The 16772-nt window shown below is 39.2% G+C and overlaps 4 protein-coding genes across 4 annotated transcripts in view; 1 reads left to right on the forward strand and 3 right to left on the reverse strand.

Moving 5' to 3' along the window:
• Positions 1–2578: 2578 nt before the first annotated feature.
• On the reverse strand, positions 2579–6469 carry LOC143362334 (uncharacterized). The gene is made up of 4 exons (XM_076802388.1): positions 5817–6469; positions 5223–5353; positions 3134–3341; positions 2579–2858 (listed from the first exon to the last, which is right to left on the reverse strand). Exons 1-4 carry the CDS (start codon positions 5892–5894, stop codon positions 2631–2633), a joined length of 645 nt encoding a protein of 214 aa, XP_076658503.1. The 5' UTR covers positions 5895–6469; the 3' UTR covers positions 2579–2630.
• A 13-nt stretch (positions 6470–6482) lies between these two features.
• Positions 6483–12330, forward strand: Med23 (mediator complex subunit 23). Its single transcript, XM_076802386.1, has 10 exons — positions 6483–6777; positions 6856–7100; positions 7173–7305; positions 7376–7558; positions 7642–7926; positions 8023–10165; positions 10241–10480; positions 10551–10710; positions 10789–11076; positions 11196–12330. Exons 1-10 carry the CDS (start codon positions 6733–6735, stop codon positions 11539–11541), a joined length of 4068 nt encoding a protein of 1355 aa, XP_076658501.1. The 5' UTR covers positions 6483–6732; the 3' UTR covers positions 11542–12330.
• Positions 12331–12460: 130 nt separating this feature from the next.
• On the reverse strand, positions 12461–14340 carry LOC143362333 (glutathione S-transferase omega-1). The gene is made up of 6 exons (XM_076802387.1): positions 13746–14340; positions 13398–13555; positions 13157–13321; positions 12923–13055; positions 12725–12840; positions 12461–12636 (listed from the first exon to the last, which is right to left on the reverse strand). The coding sequence occupies exons 1-6, from the start codon at positions 13768–13770 to the stop codon at positions 12514–12516; spliced, it is 720 nt and encodes a 239-aa protein (XP_076658502.1). The 5' UTR covers positions 13771–14340; the 3' UTR covers positions 12461–12513.
• A 1089-nt stretch (positions 14341–15429) lies between these two features.
• Rhogef64c (Rho guanine nucleotide exchange factor at 64C) overlaps positions 15430–16772 on the reverse strand; it is a 33021-nt gene continuing 31678 nt past the window's right edge. Inside the window, exon 14 of the mRNA XM_076802044.1 lies at positions 15430–16717. Within this exon, the coding sequence (XP_076658159.1) occupies positions 16589–16717 (129 nt within the window). The 3' untranslated portion in view covers positions 15430–16588. The remainder of the gene's footprint in view (positions 16718–16772) is intronic.

The raw sequence follows: 16772 nt of genomic DNA on the forward strand, positions 1-16772 counted from the left end.
ACCCGTCGATTTACATCTTTATCTACCTTATCTATTCGCTCGGTTCCTTTGTTTGTTTACCTGTTCACTCGGCTGATACGGCCAACGTAACCGTTGCGTTCTGCAACCTTCGAATCAGTTCGAAGACAATTTCCAGCGTGATCGTGTTTCGGTTTTGCTTGGGAATCGGGGATTCGCCCGTGTAGTCATAGAGAATTCGATTTAGAACTGGTTGCTCGGTGATTGGAATGTAGCTTTTCGAAACCGAGCAACCGATCCGATCCGGAGACGGGGTGCGACAGGGTTGCACATCTGTGACCGTTCAGGCTGCTCGTTAAATTTCAATCGAAGGTCAGATTTATTCTCCCGCGTCCACTGTCCTCGTTGTCCTCGCGAGGGTCGTTTGAATCCTCAGAACAGCGTTTTTAAGTTGCTCGAGTCGGCTGAAATGTACAAGCGAAAGTTATGAACACCCGCAGTTCCGTACAGATACTTTGTATGATCGAAATAATGATTTACACTTGTGACGCCGGACGTCGGGCACTCCGGAGGAAATGAACAAAATCCGCTTAATAATACTGGAATAACAGGTTCCCGGTAACACCTCGTCTAACTGAAAATATTACAATTAGTACTGTTTAGTCTCTCGATACAAATGAATCGTTATATCACGCTCCTAACTTTTGATAGTCGGCGGAGTATTTCGCAAAGTTACGATCCCCGGCACGGTTTAAGCGATCAAACATCGAAACGACTTAATTTATTTAATCTATTCGGAAGATATATGACCGCAGGTTGCAATTTACAAGACGGTATTCCGCGGAGACACGTCAGTTCTCCGTGCACCCATGCCTGGACTATATGCGAGACCGTGCACGAAACTGGTTACGCGACAGCATTAAAATCGTCGTTAGATTTCAAGCGGACCGTGCGTTACGCGTTCCATCGATAATTGTCAACGTTGTCGCGTGCACGCAATATTTGTCTTCGGGACACCTGCTCGGGGCAAGCAAACACAATAGTGGTTAATCGGGCAGAACGATAGGACTCGTCGATTGAGCTCGTTCCACCGGTAGGCGTAGCGAGCAAGATAATAATTTGCTATTGCTCGGCTACCTACGTGGCTGTACCTGTAATTCCCTCGTAGGGTCCGCCCCGTCGTTAATCCTTTCAATGTTTGCTCCACGAGGTAGAATAAATGGGAATTCGAATTCGCATTTTATGGACGCGCGAGGATCAGAGCAGAGGTAACGAGCATACGAAGTCCATAAATTATTAGGTTCCGGTGGGTGTAATGGGTTAAACAAACTGGCATCGCGAACGGTCTCTCTCTCTCTCTCTCTCTCCGTCTCGGTTTCGGTGGTGATTTTCCTTTCTCGAGGGGAATTCCATCGCAGAGTGGTTGCGAATTCTGAACTCGGCCAATGATTGCGTGCCTGTTCCCCGTGCAAGAAGGGACTTAACAGGCTGCTCGTTGGCCGAGCCGACGTCGGCTGGACAGCAACTCACTTCGTCGTCCACTCCGGCACACCTGTTCACTCAGGTATGCGATATCCTCTCTTTTTCCCTCCTTTCATCCCTCTCTCCTTCTCTCTCAACTCTCTCCCTCCCCCCCCCCTCTCTCACCGTCTACTTTCCACCTCTCCTCTGATCGCAGATTCACCACTCTTTTGTCTCTTTTCTACTGGTCATCGGAACACGCAGACGGTGGTTTACCGTTGCCTCGGTGATCCTCCTGGACCGACGGTGTCGACCGATCCATGATCCTGATCCGTGATCATGTAAACTTCTCGGCTGAACCCTGCAATTTCCTACCCCGTAATGATCGTCGTTCTTATCGCCCCGTGAACGGTTCATCTTCCATTCCGTAAACGATCCATCGATCGACTTCAAACTTGCAAATGCGAAACGAAGGCGCACGGTTTCTATAACAAACACAGTTCGGCCCTTTGTAGAAAACAATACTTGATCGTATGCCCGGTTCATCAAAACCGGTTCATCGAGGTTAAACTGTATGTTATTTTTCATTGTGCTCCGAACGGCAGGTACGAACGTAAAAATTACAAGTTCCTTTACCTGTTGAAATCCCTATTGTGCGGGTATATAGAGTCGGTCGCCGGTCGACTCGTTAAAATTCATTTTCTTTCCTCTTCTTTTTCCACCGTCCGGGAGTTTACGGTGCCGACAAGTTTCCATTTATTACCAAGAGAAACCCACGGGGCCCGTAGTCCTGACAGTTTCAGATTGTTTCGGACCAATTGAAACGAGCGGCCGGTTCAGTCTACGGGCATTCAGGGGAACCTCCCCCGGAGACTCGGCTCTCGACCTGCTCTCGAGCCGCAGAACCAGACAATAGGACGCCAACCATCCTTGCATTTCTCTTTTTTCGGTGTTGCTCGTTTATTGGTACTCGTCCCTTCGCGCGCCGTTTCTTTCGAATACCAATACACCGGAAAAATCTGCTCGATTCTCTCCGATTGGATCGGTTTTAGCAAACTTGTACGCGATATCCTTCGCTGAAAATTTTACCCGTGGCAAACATTATGTGCTTTCGCTACCGAACAAGACAGTAAGGTTGAATGAAGAAAGTGCATATAGGTTTGATACTGTACGGTGTGCATTTGACCCTATATTTAATGAATTTAAACAAACTAATCATCGACGGTTTCGCAAAATATTTCTTTCAACGCCCGCGTTCCATCTTGAAGCTTGCAGTATCTGTAGGATGTAGCTTTCCCAGAAGACGACCGATGTCCACGCTTTTCTAACAATATCGTTTTAGTGTCTTCCTCGTTGGTTGCGATCCAAGCATCTGCAAAGTACGTCGGATAAATGCGCATGTCGGTCGTCGCCAAGGTCGACCAGACGCACGCATACACCTAAAAATGTCAAGATTTGTTATAGAAATGTACAGAATTAATTTGGTTCATTAATAGAATCTCGTGATGTATTGAATAATTGCAAAAGCTCTTGTCCGATTTTCTGAGATCTCAATTAAAGAGAAAACCTTCAGTTTTCACGCGAAAGGAGTCCATTACATTGTATAATGTTCGGAGACATATCTGTTAACATATCTAACATATCTGTTATGTTGCAACCGCTTATGTTTCATTTTCAAATCGGGCAGAAACTTTAGCAATCATCTGATGCTTACAGTCTTCTTTAAAATTCGCGAGCAAGAGTTCATCGTATCGAGGATCAACGCGCACATCTTGGCAATGTGCATATCGTGCATCGACACGGTGTTTTCATAGTCCTTGATGTAGGCGTCAAAGTCGTCGATTAGCAGGACTGACGGCAAAATGGCGAAAGTGTGCAATTCGGTCAACTTTTGTACAAGTGCTTCGTAGTTCTCCAAGTACCTGAATCAATTCAAAATTCGAGAAATGATTTATAATTTGAACGCTTTTAATTCGTAGACTAAGGGACCTAATTACTGTGCCTATATTAATTATACTTATTTTTAAAGCACACTGAATATTAAAAAGGAGATATATCACGTATATATTAACTGACGTTAATGAAAACAATTTAATATCTCTTTTTTAAATAAGTATAATTAACACAGGCACGGTAATTGATACCCCCACAGTAATTGGATCTCTTGCTTCTTCTATTATACATATTTCATCGGAAACTAACGCCACAAATATCTCGTTCGAGCTTATGTTTCGAATGTAAAGACACGTGTCCGAGGTCGCGCAGGACGGGTTTCAAGAAAAATGAAGAAATTAGAACAGGGAATTTTCATCTTTCGCCAGAAGCTACGTTTGAAAAATAAACGGTCGATGGAGGAAGCAGCTGATTTGCGACGATCCTCGTCCGATTGTTTATTTTGCCATTCGCGTTGCTGCCCGTTGTGGTAATGAATCAACCATAAAAATTTGCGAACTCCGTTGTTTATTCGATGGGCCCAGCCAAAAGAATAAATCTGTCGAGACCATTCGCCGGTTGTGTATGTATGTAGAACGTAATAACACATCGACTAGCCGTAATATTTTTGATAGATCCAACGAAATAAACAAACGAACGATCACAGAACGATCTCGAATGATCCGCCTACGTATCTCGAATAATGTTGGCCGCACGAGTGATTTACCAAGAATCAGTAACCGGCAAGAATCATCTACGTGCGCGTCAAAGTACAAAGAATAACGATCCTACTGTGTGATCTATGGGCGTCGAGCCGGAGCTCTCCCGAATATACGGTCGCACATAAACAGCTACGCTTATGTTTGCACGCGTAGAATATCGATAGAATTTTATATTGTACGGTAAGGGACCCAGTTACCGTGGGGTACCAATTACTGTGCCTAAAAACAGAGATATTAAATTTTCTCATTAGAATCAGTTCATATTCAATATTCGTCACACTTTATACAATCACAACTACTTACTTTATACTTTACAAATACTCTTCTCCAATATTCATTATACTTTAACACTTTGAACGCCAAACGAGAAACGTTTTCTTTCATTCTGTAGTTAGGGAAATAGGAGTATCATGATTATGATAATTTCATACCCAACGAAATAGCTTACTGATGGTACCCGCTGTATGATAGCACGCTATTTACTTATATATTGGCGTTGGATGTAAAAAATTTACAAATAAAGAAGCTGCAAAAATTATAAGAAATGCAACATCATTTTTTAAGAGAACTGTTGAGATGCGACACATGGTTTCTTTCACAAAGTTGATCCTTATGACCAGTAGAACAGGATTAAAAAAAATTTTTGTTTTTTTGACCTTGATTTTCAAGGTCAAGGTCAATTTTGCGGGGAGTTTTTTATGTCAATTTCCATCAAATCGTAGGTGTAGAATCACGCTATGGTGGCCGTGACATATAATTTTTTGACACTCTGTACAATTTCCACAATTCAAATGGTCAGAGGGACACCAAGATTTGGGACAGGATTCGGCCGATTTGAAAATAAGCTTGAATTCGTTTATTTTTTATGGCGATAACGATTCTCAGCATAAGCCCGGAGTGGCGGAAGAATGGCTGTTGTATAATTTCCACAATTCGAATGGTCAGAGCAAGCTTCTTTCATCTGGGGATAAAAAGTGAAACGTTTCAGGAGGGACCAAGATTTGGGACAGGATTCGGGCGATTTGAAAATAAGCTTGAAACGAAGTTTAGTTAAGTGGGCATAAATCTTTCGGTCTTTTTATAGGAGAGGAGCGAATCCCGAAGGCCGATGCACGTGCAGAAGCACCGCAAGAAAAGTGTTCCGCTTACATAAATCTCATCAGCTTGAAAGCCGCGGGTGCTGGATTACTTCTGTCGTGACAGGCCGCCGGCAGGCTGTCCAACGGGGCTGGTGTAATGTAAACGACGCGGTGTCCTTCTTCGGCCCAGTAAATCGCCGCCTAAGGAAAACAACGAAAACAAGGAAAACCTGATTCCGGAAATCTAGACTGGCAAATGCCCCTAACAAAACAGTGTATCGCGTTTTCAACGGATCGTACACTTTCAAAACGAAACGGGCCGAGTCGACAAGTTCCCGACATGCGCATTCGCATTCTTACGTTTACGCAGCTGTCAAGATTCAAAAAGTATTGTCACTGCACTGTATAATAAGTTCGAACAACCGTTATGTCTCACAAACATAATCTAATGGGGGGCCTCTAATAATCTAACAATCTCTAACAATCTCCAAGGGGCTCTAACAATCTTTATCCTGTACTCAAAGTGGTATTTCTTCTTGGCTATAGAATTACTTTATATTATAATTATTTTATATTATAAATACAACTGTTGACAAAATGATGATCGATGAACGAAATTCTGTTCTTCTCAAATTATGATGTCGAATTGCTCCACTAATTTTACCTCGAACATAAAAGATTTGCTTAATTCTGCAGACCCACAAAGTAACAGCGACTTCACATTGCTCTTTGTCGAGAACATATTTTATCTCTGAAAAGTTACTAAAATCGTATTTAGGTTATGCGACTAACGAATCATTTCAATTCTCGTTCTTTTCAGCTCTGTAATTACAGTCATTTAACGTTAATGCTTGAGGTTGTAATTGTTATGATTTCACGTTTTCTACTGTTGTCTATTGTACAACTATAGCTTTCTTATTAACACGTGGGTGGCGAAGTTCTTCTTAAATTACTAACAGCGCCATCTCTGAAAAATTCATTGTGTTGCATGCAATGTCAGTGATGGTATATTGGACGGGTTTGTTTGCGCATGCGCGACGATTTCATCGTCAGTAAAGTAAAAGTTCGGCTAAAATGGGGTACCTTGGTCACACTGCATAATTTCGCAAAATTTGTTGTAATATGATTTTTAAAAACAAATGTATAACATGTGTATGTCGATGAAATGTTAATAATAATTTACCAAAAATTCGTAGCACGACTCTTCCCAGTACTTTCCCACCAATAGTACTCCACTACTTTCTCCCAAGTATAGATACGTCACTGCGCTGGACACGCATGCGCGAAAACATCTAATATACCATTACCATTACTGCGCTTTGGGGATCATGTCAGTTGTGTCAGTTTGTGTCATTTGTGTGTAGCTTACTGGTGTAGCTGGTGTGTAGCGTAAATACCGTATAGGTTATGAAAACATAAACAAAACTCACCGGATGTGTCCTTAAATTGTTCATGATATATTTGGTACGAATACTGACTAAAAACTATGAGAAAAGTTAATGCGAAAACGATAACGTTTGATTCTCCTTAGATTTTACCTTTCTTTTTTATAATTTGAATGGAAAACTTATATTGAAACAATGAGCAACGAAACTCAAATTACTAGTATCGTCAACGATATTTTAGTAAGTATGCATTGTTGTAATATTAATAGCTGTGAATATTTAATGATTGTTTTCGTCACATTTATCAATGCATTATAGAGAGTAGAAGCTATAGAAGAAGCATTTAGCTGCGTGCTTGTGCACCATCCAAATAGCGAAAATGAAAAGATATCGTCGTGGCAAACAGACTTAACGTCTGCTATGTCAAATTTAACCAAAGAACAACAAGAGAATGCAGTACGACAATTTTTGTCTATGGCAGCAGCAATGACAAATCATAGAAGATTACAATTGTTATTGTCTCTGCTAGAAAATTTGGTCACATCTAATGTCTTACCAGCAAGGTATATGAATTAGAAGCAGTACGACTAAATGCGAATACAGTATCATCGAGTAATTACATATTCTCTTTTTAGACTTGTCTGCGAGTGTATTTTAAACTGCGATAAACTGCAGTATCAATTAGAAGATTTCTGGGTGGAATGTTTTGTTCTTATTCGTCACATCATTGGAGGAGTCGATTATAAAGGGGTCAGAGAAATAATGAAAGTAAGTATTATTAGAATCAAATGTATAATTATATAAAGATAAATTAATGATTTTGTCTAATCTGTTGAAGGGGTGCAAAGAAAAAGCTCAAACTATTCCTGCAAGACTGAATGCATCTGTTCAACCACAGTTGAAGGCTCTAGAAAATGTAATCGAATATATTTTCGATAGAAACGCTTGTTTATTGCCTGGCTATTTTATCGCGAATGAAATTCAAAAAGCTTATCCCGATGGTAAAAACTGGCCACACTGGGTATGTCATTAGAAATTATATGATTTATAATATTTTTCACTGATTTATATATATATATATCTAATGAGATTGATCATTTTTAGAAATTAGCAAAATTACTTTCAAGTTTTGTTGAAAGTTTTCGCACCACCGCGCAAATGGTATCCATTGTTGGACATTCAAAAATGTTGCCAGTGGTAGAACACACTGGATATGCGGATTTAATTAATCCCTGGGTACTCGATACTACCACATTGAAATTTTCTTTAAAAGGAAATTTACCGTATGACGAGGACCTACTTAAACCCCAAACTGGATTGCTCAGATACGTTTTAGAACAACCCTATAGTAGGGACATGGTGTGTTCGATGCTTGGCTTACAAAAGCAGGTATACTCTTACGATTACATTACATACAGAATGAGTCTCGTAAAATGACGACTAGAATCGAAACATTTTATAGCATTAAACATCTCTACGTTACAGCAAAAACAAAGATGTGTAGCTTTGGAAGAGCAATTGGTTGAATTGGTTATTCTCGCCATGGAACGCGCAGAGAACGAAACATTACCAGCCGAGGGAACAGATGGAACTGTTGCAAATCATTACGTATGGTTACATTTATCGTCGCAGCTTATATACTTCATATTGTTTTCATATGCTTGTTTTCCTAGTATCGTAATGGCGATCCATGATAAACTAGCAGGTAGAGATTTGAGAAAAGGGAGAGACCATTTAATGTGGGTTCTACTGCAATTCATTTCTGGAAGTATTCAAAGAAATCCGCTATCCAACTTCTTGCCAGTATTGAAATTATACGATCTCCTCTATCCAGAAAAAGAACCTTTACCTGTGCCGGATTATACTCAAGCGCTATGTACTCATCAGATGGCTATAACATGCATATGGATACATTTGTTGAAAAAGGCTCAATCCGAGCATTCAAATATTCATAGACCGATACCCCACACTTTGAAACTTCACCACGAATTCTTGCAACATCTAGTGATGCCCAATACTTCTCTTTGTATGGGCTCCGATTATAGAATTGCTTTATTATGCAACGCATATTCAACAAATCAAGAATATTTCGGTAGACCAATGGCAGCTTTGGTCGACACCATACTTGGCACTCAAAAGGGCCAACAGCAACAGCCAATGCAGACGTTACAAAATAACGCGGCTCTTGCGAGTGGCCCAACCACACCATTGTCCATGTCCATCTTGGATTCGTTGACAGTTCATTCGAAAATGAGTCTCATACACAGTATCGTTACTCATGTTATCAAATTGGCACAGTCCAAGAGCAATATGGCACTGGCACCGGCCTTAGTTGAAACTTACAGCCGTCTGTTAGTATACACCGAGATCGAAAGTCTTGGTATCAAGGGATTCATTAGTCAATTACTTCCAACAGTTTTCAAGTCTCATGCGTGGGGAACATTGTACACACTCCTAGAAATGTTCAGTTATAGAATGCACCATATACAGCCGCACTACAGAGTGCAACTTCTATCCCATTTGCATAGTCTAGCGGCTGTACCACAGACTAATCAGACGCAGCTACACCTATGCGTGGAAAGTACAGCTCTACGGTTAATTACAGGTTTGGGATCTGCCGAGGTACAGCCTCAGTTATCTAGATTTTTATCGGAGCCAAAGACTCTCGTTTCCGCGGAATCGGAAGAGTTGAACAGAGCTTTGGTATTGACGTTGGCAAGGTCTATGCATGTCACAGGCACAGGATCGGATAGTCACAGTGGTACTTGGTGTAAGGAATTGTTGAACACAATAATGCAGAATACACCGCATTCCTGGGCCAATCATACTCTTCAGTGTTTCCCCCCAGTTCTCAGTGAATTTTTCCAACAGAACAGTGTGCCGAAAGAAAACAAACAGCAAATCAAGAAAGCAGTAGAAGAGGAATATCGCAACTGGGCTTCCATGAGCAATGAAAACGACATCATAGCGCATTTTTCTGTACCTGGAACACCTCCTTTGTTCCTGTGTCTTTTGTGGAAAATGATTTTCGAAACGGACCGTATCAGTCCAATCGCATACAAAATTCTTGAAAGGATCGGTGCTAGGGCCTTGTCGGCACACCTTAGAAAATTCTGCGATTATCTTGTCTTCGAATTTGCCAACAGCGTGGGCGGTCAACATGTAAACAAATGCGTGGATACAATCAACGATATGATATGGAAATACAATATAGTAACCATCGATAGACTGATTTTGTGTCTAGTATTGAGAACTCACGAAGGCAGCGAGGCTCAAGTGTGCTTCTTCATCATCCAATTACTATTGCTCAAGGCCATCGAATTTCGCAACAGGGTTCAAGAATTCGTTAAAGAGAACTCCCCCGAGCATTGGAAACAGTCAAATTGGCATGAGAAACATCTCGCGTTTCATCGAAAATTCCCAGAGAAGTTTGCTCCTGAGGGTATCATGGAACAAACCAGCGGAGGTCCTAGTCAATATCAAAGTTTACCGGTTTACTTCGGAAACGTGTGCCTACGATTTTTGCCAGTCTTTGATATAGTTGTACACAGATATTTGGAAATTCCAGCTGTGTCGAAGAGTTTAGAAACATTATTGGAACATTTGGGTTGTCTGTACAAATTTCACGGTTCGTATATGCCCTGGCGTACTATAATGCCCCCATTCTATTCCAACAATTTCAATTTTGCATATTGAATTTTAGATCGACCTGTAACGTATTTGTACAATACGTTACATTATTACGAACGTATGTTGAGGGACAGACCGCCTTTAAAAAAGCGTTTAGTGTCCGCAGTTTTAGGCTCGTTAAGGGAAATTAGAGCTCAGGGATGGGCACTTTCGGAAGCTTACCAAATGTACATGACACGATCATCCGATGATGTTGTCACGTGGATGCCAGAATTGGATTATTATATCCGTTTAGTTCGAAGAATCGTAGAGAGTAAGTTATCGTTCTCTTATTAACATTTATCAAATTCGAATATTCTACCATGTAAGCATATTTTTTACAGCAATGTCAGGTACGGCTCATTTTCCTGCAACTGATTGGAGATTCAACGAATTCCCAAATCCTGCTGCACATGCACTCTATGTTACCTGCGTAGAACTCATGGCTGTTCCAGTTGCTCCTAATCTGGTTGCTAATTCATTACTGGATGTGGTTGCGAAAGGGTAAGATCAATTATTAATATTTTCAAAAGAAATTTTCATCAATTGGGCTACTGTCTAAATAATAATAAAATGTATTAGGTACACCGTGATACCATCAGATGAAATTCATTTGTGGATAAATTGTGTGGGACTGCTGTTAGCTGCGCTACCAGAATGTTATTGGTCAACGCTTCACGACCGATTAGTGGAAACAATAAGCAGTCCAGGATTAGCGAATTGGCAATACAACAATTTAACTCCGTTCCAGATGTTTAATTTTAACAATACCCATAACAGTTTGTTGGAAAACAAATATAGTTACATGCTGGCGTTAGCACATTCCGTGTGGCATCATGCCGGCGTTGGACAAATCACTACCATGCCTCAGTAAGTTTAATTTCAAATGTAGCATGTGTTTATAAGTGAATAATTAGACTGGATATTGCTGTAAATTCCCAATGATTGAAATGGCGAATTAAAATAAGTTATTTTGCTTTACATTTTAGGTTCATCAAAGAAAAACTTCAACCAGTTGTAAATAGTGAGGAACAATTGATATATGCTTGTCACTTAATTGGACCTACTTTAGCAAGATTTAACGCTGAGAGACCAAATTGCGTTGTTGAATTGGCGGTCCGTTTGTATGAAATGCTGAAACAAGTAGATCGACATCAAACCCATCTGAAGTATATGGATCCAGTCTGTGATTTATTGTATCATATAAAATATATGTTTGTCGGTGATATGATGAAGAATGAAGTGGAATGTATTATACGAAGACTGCGGCCGGCTTTGCAAATGCGATTACGATTCATTGCGCACATAAACGTAGACGAAATTCAATCTTCCTGAGACATTCCAAGTACGAGCACTGTGGAAGTAAACACTTGATAATGTTAATTTAATCATGTATACATTAGTTTGTATATGTTTTTACTTAATAATCTGGACATTATTTGGTTTGTAAAAAACTTCTTTAATACATTTTCTACATGACATGCATGCGCGTACACTGTACGAAAAAATCGAAATTTTCTATAAAATTGAACAATATAATTTTCACTGCCTAAACAATATATTTATAGTGTCTATCATTATGTACGATCGCCCTAGGAAGTAAGGTAACATAACTTAACGTATACATTAACAAATTTTGAACGATGAATAAAAACTTTAAATTTTCTAAACAATATACGGAAATGCGTTCAACAAACCACCTATTTATTTTGCAGGGTTGTTGTATACTTATAATAAAGGTTACCAGGTAATGATTTGTATAATGCGGTAGTATTAGTGCAGTGAACATGTTTGCAATGTATATGTAATGTTTATATATTGTCATTTTAGGAAGTATAAGTTATACAACTCTCGAATGTTAATGTTTACAATTTATGGAATCCTAGTTATAGCAAAACATTCGATGTTTTGAGATTCGCTGGAAGATTTACTAACTGAATACTGTAATACTTCCTGACTGTAACTTGTATTACTTCGAAAATCTAAATTAAGTATCAACACACGCATGTTTGTACGCGTAATAGAATTTAATATCGTCTTTACGATAATAGCGCCACTTGCCTCGGGCTCCTCGCTTATTGTTAGTTACTTCTACAATTGATACAAAATAAATAAAAGCAATTGTAACAATTGTTTGTTTTTTTCATCATACTATATGTACCTACATTGCACGTGTACCTATACATTGTCCTTATCAGGACTGGGATTGTCCCAGACCCTGCAATCTCTAGGGGCAGCTGTGGCAGAATTAGAATGTATAATATCACATCTCGCGGATTTTGTAGTGTTACTTACAAAATAACTGTCTTAAATTTTATCAAAGTCAACTTTTCCTGCGTTTATGTCTTCAATCAAACGTGCAAACTTTTCATGACAACATTCATTTTCTTGCACGAATGGCTGTGCTTTCATATTTTGAACCCATTCCACCTACAATCAGTTTAGAATATTACATATCCATTTTAACTTCTCAAACGTTATAACGTATACAATGAATTTCGTTAAACGTTTAACTCACCATATGCGTGAAAGCACCATTGTTGAGACTCATGGGCTCCTTATAAATTAAAGATAAACTCTTCCTTCGTTCAATCCATGGCCACATCAATATGTCTAGCATTCCAGGTTGAGATCCTTGAATAACAAGTTGTAACCAGAATAAAAACACTTTTATAATGCCATTATAACTTATGAAATAAAGCAATCATTTACAAACCTCCAAAGAATATAGTTCCACGAGATGCCAATTCTTTCTCAAACTCTTCTAGCAGGCTCGACATTTCTGCGGTAATTTCGCTCAAAGGTCTTTTGTCTTTACCATGTACACAATTTGAGAAAATGCTAACAATCTGAAATTAACAGCCCATCATCAGTATGAAGTACACGTGTAATGAAATCTATTCTACTCGGATACAAAATAATATAGATACACATATTCAACTTTTATTACCTTAGAATAATGATCCAAGAGCTCACAATAACGAGCCTTTGTGGATTCATTGTATAAAGGAGGCTCAGGATATTTTTCATCCAAATAATCTGCTATTACTGCAGAATCTACAACCACTGTACCATCTACATCAACAAATGCTGGCACTTTACCTTCAGAATGAATCTAAAAATTATAATAAATAAATGTTATATGTGATTATCAGTGTAAACTAATACTGCTATAAAATAAGTATACACACCTCGAAATACCATTCTGGCTTATTCATTAAGTTAATGTTAACAATATCATGAGGAATTTTTTTATACGATAATATTAGTCTAATCCGTTGCGCAAAAGGACAAAATTTCATGGAGTATAAACGCGCTTGTCCTTTTACTTCTGCCGGTTTCTGGGAGCCTAAACAGTAAAATTATTCATAATATTGAACATTATTTATTTCAAATTAATGTCGCGATGTAATGCAAAAATGTTATAATTTTAAATAATAATCAACGAAGATGCATTTCCATTTATGACAGACAGATTCCATTCAAATTTCACTAATAGAAAAACTATTTCATTTTTACAAAAAAAATAAATTACTTACCAGCTCCAAGATGTACGTTGCTCATAGTCGAAAATTATTTTTTTACCACTAGTAAATTCTTAAATGAACGTTATTCTTTGAAAAATTTAGAAACTAATGTATTTTCAATGATAATTCGATGGTTAAATTCAGGCAAAGCAACTCTTTGGTAAAAATGGAAACAGAGTTGCTAACTTGAATCCGAAAAAATCCGTAAATCCCCTAGTGCAAAAACCGTAGATCTGTGGATTTTTTTTTATTTAGCGTAAATTATTAGTAGATTTTAGTTTAAAATCTGTAGGACCGTAGACAAGCTAAAAAATCCGTAGATCAGCGGAAAAATCCGTAGAGGTGGCAATACTAAGTGGAAGACACATGAACACCTTTTAAAGTAACTTATGACATCTGCTTATAACATTTGTCAATTACTTTCTTTGATTGTTGGCAATGATGGGATTTTCTCGAAGTGTTAAAAAGGAAGGAGCTTATTATCTTTAGGTTTTCAAAATTGAACACATTATTGGCAAAGTCTAATTTTTCTGCTGCACTAACGTTGCAGGCTGATAGCGCGGTATGTTTTCAGAAACTGGCGAAACTGTGCCGTTACTTAAGAACCAATTTCCAGTGCGCATGTGTACGCAAATAATGCATTCCGAATCATATAGGTAGCCCACTCTGCAATCCATCAATAATAAGAAAGTAGGACTAGAAATGGAACAAAATGGAACGACAGAGACATATCAATATTAGTATCCAATTATGCTATTTCAACCGGAAGTAATAATACTCAAAATAATAATGCTACTACGTTTCTGATTGTGAGAAAGTTTACATTCAATAAATTGAAATTTTTTCAAGAATTTCTATTGTTAGTGCGATTGTGGCGCGTTTGTGGACTAATTCTCCCCAGAGAGGAAATGAGAGTGCTCACGCTCGAGGTTTTAGTGTCCCCATTTTTCTGCATCATCTTTTTAGCCTGGAACCTGCATCATCTTACCTGCATCATTAGCAGCGGATTCCAAATAATGCCAGAATGTAGGCTCTGATCCAGCCTAAAAGATGATGCAGGTTCTAATACAGGCTAAAAAGATGATGCATGTTAGTGTTCAGGATTCCTCCGCTGGGTGGCGTCACACATAAAATCCGGCAAAATCTGAAAATAGTGCCATTACCTCGTAGTGGCGAAACGCCCAAGCTTGTAGCCGATTAGTGTTCAGGATTCATCCGCTGGGTGGCGCCACGTATATCTTCCGACAAAATCTGCAAACAGCGCCATTACCTCGTAGTGGCGAAACGCCCAAGCTTGTAGCCGATTAGTGTTCAGGATTCCTCCGCTGGGTGGCGCCATGTACATCTTCCGGCAATATCTGCAAACAGCGCCATTACCTCGTAGTGGCGAAACCCCCAAGCTTGTAGCCGATTAGTTTCGGGTTTCCACCGCCAGGTGGCGCTGATCGGTTACTCGGTCGGTAGCGTTTGGCTAACAGTTTGAGCGTTTTGCCGCTACGGTCTAGTGGCGCTATTTACAGATTTTCGGGAGCAGATGATTCCTGCCGCTTATTGCACTACCCCTTATGGGAATATCGGCAAGAATCATTTGTTTTGTTCTTTAGGAGTTGGATATTAACAGAGAGACACAGAGCTCCTGCAGAATATATGGATAGTTTGTTCTAAAATGAAGTCCGCGTATTAATTCGACTTTTAATTTTAAAGTATAATTTTAATTTGTAATGTTGAGATTACTTTTACATTCAATGTTTCATACATACTGAACCGTCAAGTGACTTTATTGCTTCGCCACCGCCACCGTTATTATCACGCAAACATCAATTTTGTTTGTCTAATTCGCAGAATATCGTTTTCGCATTCACGATACAGAGATGCGTACAAGTATATTTGATTTTTATTGAATGCTGGTTTTAATATGTAACAAGTACGTTTCTAAAACTGATTTTGGCATAAATATACATACAATTATATACAAACATATGGCTTAGATTTTAAATAAAATTATATTATTATACAATGTACAATCTTTATTATGTGTGTTAGACGCGATAAAATACTGTTAATTATTATTACTTAAGGAATAGTCGTGAGATAATATATTAATTGATGGATGAATCATAAAATGAAGCCTGGTCTTATGAAACATTTGGCAGTTTCCTGGCTCAGACGTAGGTACAAAATGCGTCAACCCTATTACCCCGTTCTTTAATATTATTTACACGTTAATATCGATGTTCTCGCTGCATATAAATGTGACTTAAGAAAATATAATAGGAAGAAAAGCCAACGAGTCTTGTACCGCGGTACATAATTAATATTGTATGAAGAAAGTACCAATACACCGGTCAGTATCACAGCTGGTATCTGCTCTTTCGGTTCGAATGTAATTACAAACACGAGAGTCCATGTACGCGACGAGGACAATCGTTTACCCTGTGTACGCGTGATTTTCCGAATCGGGAAGGAAGAGAAAGAGTAGAGTCCTTTCGTTTGTGCGTTCAAAGGCCATACGTAAGCGTCGAGTTCCGAGTACAGCGACACAGGAAGTTCAATGTTTTTGAAACGTACTGCAACCGAACGCAAAAGAGTCTGCGTTCGGCGAGAACTAGAGATTTTCGTATCGCTCGTGGACGAGTAAAGTCAACGAGTGGAGGGTATCCTTTGGTCCGACACTTTCTCCTCGACAAATCATTACTAATTTATCTGGAGATCATACACGCTCGTTGAATCGACTACGCTAACCAGCGCGCGCAAATAAGCTTGCGCATTTAGGAATATAATCACCTTTAAATAACGACTATACATTGTAGATTCTATCATCGGTTTTCTGTACGCGTAATCGGTCGAGCTATCTATCAATTCCTTACGACTCCGCATATCATGATATTCGGTAATGCTCCGCGACGTTTCCGCCAGGCACCAAGAGATTGTGCGTGAGCTTGCAACATCCTACACCATCTTTTCGTTCTGGCCCCATCTTCGGCCTGCAACAGAAGACAACGTCGTTACTCTCTTATCGTAAGATTTCTCTTTCTATAA

This window comes from Halictus rubicundus, chromosome 16, assembly GCF_050948215.1.
Source record: "Halictus rubicundus isolate RS-2024b chromosome 16, iyHalRubi1_principal, whole genome shotgun sequence".
NCBI lineage: Eukaryota > Metazoa > Arthropoda > Insecta > Hymenoptera > Halictidae > Halictus > Halictus rubicundus.